The sequence below is a fragment of the Microcaecilia unicolor genome, chromosome 7 (genome assembly GCF_901765095.1).
Source record: "Microcaecilia unicolor chromosome 7, aMicUni1.1, whole genome shotgun sequence".
In the NCBI taxonomy this organism is placed as follows: domain Eukaryota; kingdom Metazoa; phylum Chordata; class Amphibia; order Gymnophiona; family Siphonopidae; genus Microcaecilia; species Microcaecilia unicolor.
Window position 1 is genome coordinate 28,952,869 of NC_044037.1, and position 13,203 is coordinate 28,966,071.

At 43.1% G+C, this 13,203-nt stretch overlaps 1 protein-coding gene across 1 annotated transcript in view; it reads right to left on the reverse strand.

Moving 5' to 3' along the window:
• Positions 1-12,882, reverse strand: part of UBE2A (ubiquitin conjugating enzyme E2 A) — a 35,268-nt gene extending 22,386 nt beyond the window's left edge. The window contains exons 1-3 of the mRNA XM_030209814.1: positions 12,310-12,882; positions 11,969-12,049; positions 6,433-6,458 (exon numbers count right to left, since the gene is read on the reverse strand). Coding sequence (XP_030065674.1) covers positions 6,433-6,458; positions 11,969-12,049; positions 12,310-12,353 — 151 coding nt within the window. The 5' untranslated portion in view covers positions 12,354-12,882. The remainder of the gene's footprint in view (positions 1-6,432; positions 6,459-11,968; positions 12,050-12,309) is intronic.
• Positions 12,883-13,203: the final 321 nt, after the last annotated feature.

The window sequence follows — 13,203 nt, forward strand, 5'->3', positions numbered from 1 at the left end:
CCCAAAATAAAAAATATACAGGAATATACTAGATTTCACAAAACCCTCAAATTGTTCCTATTCAAACAAGCCCTCACAAAGAACAACCATATCTCAACAATTACCACCTGAACTGGTTATTATTTTACCATTAACTTTCTCTTTGCCTCATGTACAATTTCTCATTCATAACAGATTCTCTAAATGTTAAAAATCCATAGCTATCCCAGTATGTTTATGATACTGTATTGTAAACTTGGATTCTAACAACTAATTACTTTCGTATGCATTATTCTTTGTTATGTATCCTATACTGATTGGAAGTCACATTGAACTCAAACTTGTTTGGGATAATGTGGGATATAAATGTCACAAATAAATAAATATTCGAGAAGTGTGGAGAATCACTAGAGAAGTGTTCATCTGCAGCTGATGGTATTATTAGGGAAGCCACAACAAATACTTCAATGGTACAGGCCCTACCTGACATTGCTCTATACGTACCATAGCTTATAAGGGTGATTTTGGAACCATTTCACAAATGGTTCTTGCCTGGGCAGCACGATAACAAAGCAAAAGGTTGGGAACACTCAAGCCCCCTGTTTTTGTGTTTTGATACAACACTGCTCTTGTAAACCTAGACTTTTTGAACTGGATAACAATCCTGGAAAGAGATTTTATAGCCCTCTTTGGAATTGTCACTAGCAAGACATGGAAGAGAAAAAGAAGTCTGGGCAGGACATTCATTATGATCATAGAGATCTTACTAAACCAAGTGAGTTCCTTCCAGTGTTTCAGATCCTCTTGTATGGTCAAAAACAATTTGGGATAGTTGGTCTCAAAGTTGTTCATTATTTAGGCTGCAAACAAATCCCCAAATATTTCAACCCAATTTTAACACAACAAAAGGGAAAGGATGACTGCAATTCCTGTAAAGTGTGGATATCAGAGTAAGATTAAGTGCTCCATTTCCCCCCATGCTAATTTAGAAACCGAAGAATAGGCCTTCAGTTCTACCAGCACGTTAGGAAGTGGGGTGATCAGGGATATGAAATAGAGTTGAACGGGGACAGAAATTTAACATGTCCCCGCCTCAAGTAATCTCCTTCATCCTGGCCACCGGCCTGCCCAGCCCCCGCCGCATCGCAGTCACCTTGCCCCCCCCCCCCAAAAGAGATCTGCATGAAAGAAAATACTTATTTTTATTATTTTGACTTACGAAAACCACTTGTCCCTGAAACATGCTCACAACAGAATAATCTATTTGTACAAAAGAGATGAGGTGAAGATGCGATTCCACGTGTCCCAATGAGTTCAATTTTATTTCCAAACCAGGCTTCCCAAGGCAGATTAACCCATTAGTGCCCAACGTTCCCATATGGGATTTTATTATGGAAACATTGGGCACTAATGGGTTAAGATGAACCCATCAGTAAAAAGGATATCCTCACTGAAATTTGGCCATGTATTACTGTATTCTATAGAACAGTATAAAAAAAATGAGCACAAAATACAGCCTTTATTACTGCTGTTTCTAGTAACTACAATAATTTCTGAAGTTGTTTTAGCGATATTCAGTTTTTATATCTACATATGGGAAGCTTTCAAGTACATTAAAAAGGCTGTCAAATAAGTAAAAAAAAAAAAAAATCTTTTGTCCTCTACCTTTTAAGGAACAACGTACAAGCTCCTGTTCTCAATCTAACCTCCTTGCCCCTTACCAATCTTTTTTCCCTCCTCCCTGCACCCACAATCCCATCCTTTTTAGAACCCCTTTCCTTCCACCCACCCACCCACCCACGTACGGATGAACAACTGCACCCATCCATCCGCGGAAGTCTTACGAGGCCACCGCTTGAAGTCTGGGTGGCCATTTTAAACATGCAGCAGCGAGACGAGGATAAATGGCAGCAAAGAGTGGGGACCTTTCCTGCCCTGAAGCAACCACTAGACCATCAGAGTACCTTGAAGTATGTGCGTGAAGGGCACCCTGCGGCTCAGGAGAGGGAAAACAAAGCACAGTTCCACAAGAACCCCACAGGACCCGGAGGGGATCCCCACACCCATGAGGCTCTCTAATATGAAAGACAAATGAACTACATCTGAAAAGAGACTAATCTTATATTCCATATCCCCCCATCCTGCTCTCCCAAATAGATAGAGCATATGGTCAAGGTCAATGGCTCCATTACAAGTGTTAAGAGTAGCAGGGATAGTGCACCCCTGCCCAGTACATCTGGTGAGAGAGAACATGGCAGAGTTTCCCCCATTGACTAACACAGGCACGTGGACTATTATAGAAACCCTTTATTCAGCTACAAAAAGCCTCCCCCATCCCAGGTTTAACACCTGATCTACAAATCCCCAGTGGACCCTATCAAATGCCTTTGCTGCCTTATTCTCCAACAGAAAGGACTGCTGTGCACTTCTAAGTTAATCAGTTTTCCCATATTGTCCACGGCCTACTTTTTTGGGATAAAATCTACTTGGTCCAGATGGGACCAGGGTATATAACACTTTTCCAAGTCTTTCAGCCAGAACCTTAGCCAAAGCCTTCACATCAGTATTAAGAACCAATATTGGGTGTTATGACCAACACTTTGTCCTATCATTCCCTTCCTTTGATATGACCGAAATCCAGGCATCTGACATTGTAGGTCTCATAGGGCTCCTCTAACCCCTTTCTTAAGGTCCTATTCTTCCTCTGCTTTGATATGACAGAAATACAGGCATCTAACATTGCAGGTCTCATAGGGCACCCTCCTCAAACCCCTTTCATAACATCTGCTATCAAGGAGGACAGCTCAGGAGTAAAGGTTTTAATATTGGAAGTCCACCCATACCCAGCAATTTACCAATCGCCAGAGCTTTGATGGCCTTATCAACCTCCTCAGATGCCACTGTCACATCCAAGCTGTCGCTCTGAGCGGAAGAAAGGAGAGCCAAGCCGGAGGCCTCTAAGTAGGCTTGTATGTCAGCTGATTGACTTGTGGGGTCCCTAGTATACAAATCTTCCAAGAATTCCCTAAAACATAATCCGATCTGAGCTGCTTTATATAAAAGCTGACAAGACCTCAATCACCTTTTTACCCATTCTACATAACCTTCGGTTGGTCAAGGACAAATTAGCTCTTACTGGCTATAATAATCCCTATAGTTGTTTACAAGACTATTTATCTTTCTCCTCTAGTTATTTTTGCTACTCTGAGGAGGGATTTAGAGAGTTTAAATTGTGTACTACAAAAACCCATGTCCTCAGGGAACTCTGATCTCTATGCAACAGATGCAAGAGCTTATTGGACATAAGTTCCTTTTTTTCAATATTTAAAAATGAGGGATATTTTACGTACTTTGGGTTTTCTAGGGAATCAAGAGCGGCAACCTAAGGAATTGGAAACAATATTATATAAATCCCAGACTAGGAAGAAACTCCTGTCCCAAATTTATCAGAGCCTCCTTGGCTCTCCAGCGTCTGGCATGTTTAGCTCATCAACACACATGCATCTGGGAGGTCTCACGCTGCCTTCCGAGGATGACACTGCCACTGCAGATCCTCAGGCTGCCATATGCAGACCACATCAGCGGTGGTGGATGGAGGAGGGAGTGCCATCTGCATCCGTCGGTCAGCCGTCAGAAAACTGGCACTTAGTGGTTGCTTTTCTGTTCTGCCAGTCACTGCTGGGTGGGCCTGAGATGTAAATGGAAGAGCCCTGGCCCACCTGTGGCTACCTCCCTGCTCCCAGCACACATACATAGTGCTCTCTCTGCCTCCTGTTAACCCCACAGCTCTCTCTCTCTGCCTCTCATCCCCATTCCAATAGAGCTCTCTCTCACTGCCTCCTCCCTCACTCCAGCACTCTTCACTCAGCTCTCTCCCTTCCTGCTTCAAACTGCCCTCACCCTTGCATAGATCTCTCCCTATTGCATCCTCACAGCAGACACCCAAAGCTCTTGCTCCCTCCCGAACAGATAGCCCGAACTCTCTCCCTCCCTGTGGCATACAGACATCCAGCCCTTACTCTTCTCCTTCCTTCTCAAGTGGCACACAGACACCTGGCCCTTGCTGCTGCTCCTCCTCCCCATCCCCATCCCATCAAACAAACAGCTTCATCCTCCTCTTCTTTAGTACAAACACAGCTCTCATATCCCCCTCCCCCTAGGCTCACAACTTCCACCTTCTTCGGCACAAGCAAATCCAGCTTTTACCTCTCACATCTACCACCACTCCCCTCTCCTGCTCAGCTTCCACCTCCTAGGGCAGCACAAACAAACCCACCTCTCACAAACCTTGTAACTCACAGTTTCTGCCTTCTCCTTCCACAGCATAAACAACCCAGCCCTCACCTCTCACACCGGCCTGCCTGCAGCTCAGAACTGGAAGTAAAGAAGAATGGCTGTAAGTCAGGCCAGACCTTCTGCTGCTGCTTTGGCACCTAACGCAAAATTTGAAGAGAAAGTTCTGTGCGTAGCATTCTTCTTTTAACTTTCACTTCTGACCAGAGCCAGGAGGGGGTTGGGTACAGTGCTGGGTATACCTGCGTTAAGAGTTGTCATTTTGGATTGGGTTGGGGAATGGAGGGAGGGAGGAAGTGTACCAAGGCTGCTGCCAATGTTGGTTGGCTTGCTTTCTGTAGCCCAACTAAGCTGCGCATATTTGGGCTGCGAAACCTAGGTGCCAGGTCCGATTTTTTAGTTGCCATGGCGACCTGGGGGTTTGGCAAGCTATGTGTGTGTAAAAATAAATAAAACCAACAGCCCCAAGAGAGACCGGTTGTATTACTACAAAAACTAATAAAGGAAAAGTCTGAAACCATTAGTCATGAATAACTATAGCTGTGGCTGAGAAAAGATTCTTAAAACACTGTTTGATCTGATTTGATTTTACCCTACAATAACACACCCTACTATAATCAGCAGAACTAGACCATATTGTATCAAATGAATGGCCAAAGAATCAAGACATCAAAGGTGCTCTAGGGGAGACAAATGCAAGCCTATCAGATTAGAGATGTCAAGAAAGACTTACAAGAGTACTAGCAAACATCTAGGACAGGGTGGAAAGCACACCTTTCATTCCCCATTAGTCTGAAAAGAATGAGGCAAGGAAGGCTTGCAGGGGAGTGGTGGGAAGCCCAGGGAAGGGGATGCGTTTTCTGTCGGGGAGTGGAGGCACAGTTTCAGTTACCATGTTTCTGGCCAAAACTGGGCCATGGATTCAGTTTCAGCTGCAACCAAAACCGCTGGATTTGGTCGGTCTCTAATTTAGACTTCTCAAGAGTTCTTATTTCTAGTTTGTGGTTGCTTATTCTGTGTTGAAGGCCGGGGCGGCAAAGGTATTCTCCTAGGCCCCAATGCTCAGAAGCAAATGTGGGGCGCTAGAGGCCATTCGCGTTGGAGTAGCCCTTGCATTTGCAAGCACACAATGCTCAAAGGTTGGGAGTGTAGAAACCAACACACATGATGAAGGACAGTGCAATAAGCATGCAAACTTAGGATGAAGGAATGCAGATGAGTACATTTCCTATGCACAACGAATAGCGCAGCTAACATGGACACCCTTAACGTTGTAAACCCTACTAGGATGTTTGCACTGAGCCAGAGTGCCCAGAAGCAACCTCCCCCTCCCCCATCCTTGCTGAAATGACAGATTTGGCTGGCCTGAATTCAGCAGTAGCAGCTGTTCTCTCAGGCCCAGCCCAGCAGGGCGTGATCTTCCAGTGGTGGCACCTCCCAAGATCAGCCTAGAGTGAGTGTCCCTGATCTGGAGTGTTCTCTGAAAAGCTTCAATCCATCACAGTCATGGCAGCTCTTCTTCCTTCCCCTAAAATGTTTGACTGGGAAGTGGGTATATACACAACTCTTGAGCACATGCGCCAGCACAATCCTCCCTAAGACTCAATGCTAACAGTGTGCCTGTATTTGCATATAATTAGCGCTGAGCATTAGAGTAGTAGTTTTGCTGCGCTGTTCTGGTGGTAATTTTATGGCGCTGTTCCATACAGTGCTGGAGTTTTGATCATCAGAACCCTTATGTTTAGTTTCTGTGTAGGGGATCTGTAGAAGTCTAGCTTGTTCTGTTTTTCCAGTAAGAAGTACATCAGTACACTAGGATGCTTTTAAAGAAACAGTTATTGCTATTTAATTTCTGGACATTAGTACTGCTTTATTGACAGGTTTTCTATGTAGGTTTGTTTTGGGATGTTTAATTACTTGAGCCCAGAAGGTGCCTCCCCCCATATCCCTACCACCTTTGGAGAGGGTGTGTTATAGATGTCCCCCCCCCTCACCACATCTTCATTTTTCTGCCCAAGGTTCATGCAATCCTAGCTACACCACTGACAGTTTATATTAACAAATTATTAAGTCATGCAGATAAAAATTAAAAAAAAAATGTTAATGTTAACCACCTAGCTACAAAAACACAATATACAAATAATTTGAATACAGACTCACCATCTTCAAAAGGCGTTCCCTCAGGCCTATAAAAGGAAAAAAAAACAAAACACACTGGTAAATTGTGATTAACATCCTGACCTACCCCTGGCAAAAAGTAAACAATGGATACTGTGGGATCCTCCCACATCCTTTAGTAAACTTTAAAAATTTTCACATTTTTGTTATAAAAAGTCCACATTCCAACAATTTTGTATTTCTTTCCCCCTCCCCTTTTTTTTTTAATACCTCTACAGTTTTTTTGTTTTTAACTCTGTGAACTATTCTCCTGGACTTTCCTGCTACCCGGTAGCATTCTTGCACGCCTTAAGTCAAGCCCCCATGGTGATGTCACAGGGTGTGACTAGCAGCAGAATCTGTCTTTCTCCACTGGTTCAAAGGAGTAACAAGCTGCATTTATTAGTTTTTTTTAAACTTGTGTTTGGAGTAGCTGGTCATTGATGCCCTGCGGCAACAGAAGATAAGATTTAGGGGTGAAGGTTTTGCACTCCGGGGAGGAGAGAAAATGACGTGGATCAAGGAGTTTAGATCAAGACTGGAGATGGCAGCCTATCTGGCCTATTATGGGTGCTGAAGCCAGCAGATGGAGCTTGCCGCCATATTGGTACACCCCAAACAATAGCAGATGCTATTAAAAACAATTGCAAAAAGTTTATTAGAAAAAACAGACTGCCTATGTATGGTCCACTTTTAAAAAGTCTAAAGTTGTTCCGGCTGGATAGGTAGTTCCTTAAAAGGTGAAGCATAAAGGGTATTTTTTTTACAGCTTTTTTTACTGATCTGAAAAGTTCCCATATCTAGATATATCATGAAATAAAACTGAATATCACTATAACAGCACAAAAATACTGTCGCTGGTAGAAACAGCAGTAATAAACTCTGTATTTTGTACTCATTTTTCTACACTTCTATAGAATACAGTAATACAGTGGTTCCCAAACCTGGTCCGAGGCACCCCACCCCACCCATCAGGAAACAGGATATCCACACTTAAATTTGGCCACATATTACTGCTGTGGTTCCCAAACCTGGTTCTGGAGGGGCCCCAGCCAGTCAGGTTTTTGGGATATCCATAACAAATATTCGTAAGTGAGATTTGAATACACTGCCTCCACTGCATGCAAATCTCTCATTAATATTCATTGTGAATATCCTGAAAACTAACTGGCTAGGGCCCCTCCAGGACCAGGTTTAGGAAACACTGCAGTAATACATGGCCAAATTTAAGTGAGGCTAGCCTATTTCCTGATGGGCTCATCTGAACTGTTGTAATCTGTTTTAGGAAGCCTGGTTTTATAAAGATGGAATATACTGTAATTAAATAGAAGTAAAATTAAACTCTACTTTCATTGGGGCACATGGAATCACATTTTCACCTAATCTATTTTGAGAAAGTTGACATTTTAGAGACAAATGGATTATTCTATTTTGAGCATGTTTGAGGGACAAATGATAAAAATATTTTGTTTCATTTATTTAGATTTTTGCTCACACCTTTTTCAGTAGTAGCTCAAGGTGAGTTACATTCAGGTACACTGGATATTTCTCTGTCCCAGGAGGGCTCACAATCTAAGTTTGTACCTGAGGCAATGGAGGGTTAAGTGACTTGCCCAAGATCACAAGGAGCAGCAGTGGGATTTGAACTGGCCACCTCTGGATTGGTAGACTGGTGCTCTAACCACTAGGCCACTCCGCCACTTCATGCAGACCTCTCATTTGTTCAAACATAAGTAAATGGTTTATAAGCCCCTAATGTAGTCCACCAGGTGGATCCGTTCCTTGTGGTTAAAATTACTGCAGGATCAAGGTGCGCTCAGCCATTCTGGCAAAAATTACAGCTGGATTCTGCTGAAAAATATAATTGGATCAAGGTGAATACAGCCCTTGTGGTAAAAATTGATGAAAGATGCAGGTGGATTAAGCATATGTGGTGAAAATAACTGCAGGATCCAGGTGCACTGTTCTGGTGGAGAATTTGTACAGCTCTTCTTTTTGTATACTACAATGTGGTGAAACTTGGTAATGTATCCTAATAGACACAGTCCTTTTATTGCTGGATTAGAGTCAATCAGGCTGTTCTGGTGGGAATAAGTTCTGAATTAGCTGGGGTATAGCCCTTCTGGAGAAATTTAGTGCTGGATCAGGGTAGACATCACACCTCTTTTTTGAATTATTGCTAGATGCAGTTGGATACATTCTTTCTTGTGGTATTATGTAATAGAAGGGGGTAGAAATAGGGAATTAGGGCCACAGGTGAGTAAAACGGCACTGGGGCACAGCAATACAGATGCCCAGCTGAGGCAGTGCAGGTTCCATTATGTGTAGAGCTCCCCGGCCATCTTGGCTATATTGCTTTTATTAGAATTCTGGAGATTAATGTTTTGTTTTTAATAAAAAGGGCACATCTCCCTCTACCTCCACTTACATTCTATTGTTGTGATTTACCCCCTGTATTCCCCCCCCCCCCCAAATCCAGCATCTCTCAACCTTCCCTTTTCTTGTCTATCTCTGATATATACTCCATAAATCGTGACATCTTAGGGGTCAGCCTTATCAGCATTACTTTTTAAAATTTATATATATGTCATATTTGATTATGCAGTTTCAGGATAATCAGAGTATCATTCAGAATGTATGTGGATGACATCCAAATTTTTTTCCCCTATATCAGGTGATATTCAGAATTTGGCTCAGACTTTACTCACATACTTAGATAAGATTGGTGACTGGGTGAAACAACACAAGCCATCTTTGAAATTAGCAAAAACAGAAATTATGTATATTGGTAGATGTTTGAATCCTTCTCTGCCTTCTATGTTAGATTATCAGGGTCTGAGTTTTATGGTTAAAAGTCATTTCTTTGTAATCTAAAAGTAATGTTAGACTGTTTTTCTACACAAAAAGACTGATCATGTTATTTCTACCTCTTTTTCAAAGTGTGTGTCTATAGTAAACTGAAGGGGATGATTTCTGAATATGATTTTCAAACAATCTTGCAGAGCCTAGTCATAATGAAATTGGATTTTTGTGATTCTCTTTATCTGGCTATGTCTTCTAACAGACTGCAGGCACTGCAAATTGTCCAAAATGCTGCTGCTCACCTACTTACTGTTATTCCTAGATTTGAGAATGACACCTATTTTAAAGAAGACACGCAGTCTACCAGTAAAATTTCAAATTTTGTTCAAAGTGCTTGTTCTGATTCATCAACAAGTTTATAATACAGTTCCAAAATATTTTTGAATTCTCTATGTACAAACCTACACACATTGTGTTCTGAAGAAACTATACAGTTATGTGTCTCTGCAAGTTGTCTCACAGACGTAATCGTTCCTTTTCTATTGATGGGGCAAATTTATGGAATCATTTACCTGGATACTTGACACTTTATTCAAATACAGCTCAAGAGAAATTTGAAAGCATATTTTATGAAAGCTTTTCTTGACATGACTTTTTAGCGCCAGGCAATTCATCTGAACAGTTTATTTTGTTTGTGTGTCATGGTTTTATGTATGTGATTATTGTAACCCGCTTTGATATAAAAGCGGGATATAAATATAATAAATAACTTTTGTATCCTCACTCCCTCCCTCCCTCTGATGCTGCTGTCAGTAGGCTGGGAGTCCCCGCTGCGACTATTAGGTCCTTCCCTGTGATTCAGTTTTGTCTGTAGAAGCTGCTGTCCAAGGATGTTTAATGACCGGAGATGGCATGAACCTCTGTCATCCATTATTTAGGCTGAAGCCTGTGGGCAGAACTTGTCGTCATATTGGTCAGAACAAAACAATTGCTATCACTATTGAAAACAATAGCAAACTTATGAGATTTTATTAAACCTCCTAGGTTTTGCATTCTGTTAGGAAGGGAAGGTTATATGCAAAATGTATGTCGGTGCTCCATAGCTTGCTTTGTTATTTGCAGTGCTGTATTGTGGATTTCGTTACTGTACTACATGCCTATATTTTTTTTCTTTTTATATAGAAATATTGTCATAAGAAAAAAAGGCATATAGTACAGCACTGAAATCTACAATACAGCACTGTAAACAACAACCTGAATTCTGCACATTTTTTTCAACAGAAGGCTTATATCTACATGGATCCAGGACTAATTCCCAACAGACACACAGAATATGCTTGAATCATAAATAAATCCAATTATTAGCTCAGTATCATGCCAGATACAGCAGCAATTCGTAGCAAGAAGGGCTGGATCTGGCTGGTCCCATGTGAAAAATCATACCTGAGGAAACGTCTCAAAAAGGGACCCATCCTTCACAAAGAAGATAACATGTTAACATGTATCTTTAGGTACAGTATTTTAAAGTTGAAAGACACAGCGAAATTCAGATGGATACAGCCCTTCTGGAGAGGCTCACTAAGGGACACAGGTAGTTCCAGCTCTGGTGGTGAGAAATACAGCTGGATCTAGTGTCTCTCTCTCCTTGGAAATCCAGCATATCTCTCCTTCCTTCTACCCTCCCCATGATTTCACCTTCTATGTTCTACCTTCCCCCCCACCACCCGAAATCTATAGGATGTCCTCATGTCCCTCTTGCCAGTCTTGCCTTTCTCCCCCAAATGATTGCAGCCTGTCTCATTCTCCTTCCTCTACATTTTAAGCACTTATTCTTTTCAAGACCCTTGGTGTACAGCATCTTTCTCCTTGTCATGCATGCCTTGAACTGCTGAACGTGTCTCCAACCTTCTCCCTGTCCATCACCTGAAGCATCTAGGCGTTTTCCTCTGCAACAACACCCCCACATCTGTGCTTTCTCTTCCCTAACACTGTCCAACTTATTCCCTCTGTCACTTCTATTCAATCCCTCCCCAGTAACAGCTTTCCCTCTCCCACCCTCCCTGTTCCTAACATTTCACTCTCGATCCAGTCGACCACGAGAATAGCTGCATACTGTAAGCACTAGCTACTGTCAAAACAACAAACCACTCCAGTCTTAAAGTAATAACAGATCTCAGGGCTCCCACAGATCTGGCATTTAAAGCATCCCTCTACCCCTTACCTAAAATCACACAGCCTGAGCATTTAAAAAGGACATTTACTAGATCCCAACATCGAGCCTAGGCCGATGGTTCCCAATGCAACTTCACAGAGAAACAACCAACATATTGGTGTCTTCCTGCCTACTACTACTACTTATTTCTATAGACCTACTAGACGTACGCAGCGCTGTACACCTGAACATGAAGAGACAGTCCCTGCTCGACAGAGCTTACAATCTAATTAGGACAAACAGGAGATAAGGGAATATTAAAGTGAGGGTGATAAAATATGGGTTCTGAACAAGTGAATAAGGGTTAGGAGTTAAAAGCAGCATCAAAAAGGTCCTCTTAAGGTTTGTCTCCCCAGCACACCAGCCTCTAGATGCGAGATCAGAAATCCTAACGCTTCACGAGTTGGCGGGGGGGGCACAGCCCACAGCAACTGATGGGGTACAACTCACAAGCAGCTTATCTCCCAGTCACGAGCGGGCAGGAAAGTCCCCGGCACGGAAGGCCGCAACCGGTTTCCAACTCACCCGAATATTACCGCGTTCCACACCATGATGTTGTTTTCCGAAGGGGCTCCGCTCACTCCAGCCGGAGGGTCCTCCTGTAACCTGGGAAACAACAAAGAAAGAATCAAGCAGTTAGAAATACAGACAAGCACACCAGAACCCCCAGTTTAACAACAAACCCTTCCCGATTCACAGAACACAAATACGCCGGTTGGCCTGCGTAACGCCCGTCGATGCGCTCTACGCGTTGCGGAGTTTGCGTAACTACGCCGCCATCCATATTTCCTACCCGTATATTCCATCTTTAAAAGTCGCCATGTTAGCGTTAGCGTCTGAGGCGACCCCCCCCCCCCTCCCCTTACCTTTTGAAGTCTCTCATTAAGCGCCTTCTCGCTGGGGTTGACATTTGTCCTTTATACTAGTGAAAGGAGGTTTTCACTCGGGCTCTTATTGTTTACAAGGTGATGTAAAAAAAAAAAAAAGGTTTAAATTAAAACAAACAAAAACCAAAAAAAAAAAGTTACACAAAAAAAAGATACACAAGCACAATCCACGCCTGGCTCCACAGACTCTTCCGCCGGCCACCGTCGCCAAAGCCTGGAAAAGCTCTACGCGTAATTAAAAAAAAAAAAAAAAAAAGTCCCGGTAGCCTCTGCCGGCCCGCAGTTCCGCGGAGAGCAGAGAGGTTCGGGATCGTACCACTTCTCCGGTGGAGGCCGGGGGGGAGGAGAGGGAAGGAAAGTCCAACTACCACCACCTTCCTTTTCCGTCTCCACGGCGCTTCCCCTGTCTGTACAAAATTAGAGACCGCTCGCCGCGAGGACAGCAAATCGAACAGAGGCCACCTTTCAGGACTATTTTCTCTTTCTTAGGAAACGTGTCGCCGCTCTGGCGTCCGTCCACTTTCCCTCTCCTGCCCTCCCCCGCCTCCTCCCCATTCCCTGGGCTGCGATGCGTGCGATGACGTCACTATCCCTCCCGCCCATTGACAATCAGGTGAACGTCAGCGACCTGTAAGAAGTGGCGACTGGACTGCCGCAAGCGGCTCGCTAGTGGAACGGTATTTAACCGCAAGAAAGGATACTTGTTGCATCAATGGGAATAATACGAATACAAATTTTCTTACTTGAGCGAGAACACCCAGTGGGCCCGTACTATTCATTCATTTCTCGCCCCGTTGCTGAGCCAGATTCAACTTTCTTCAAAACTACCTCTCTAAAACCCATTGAGAATAACAGGGTAATGGATTTGATATA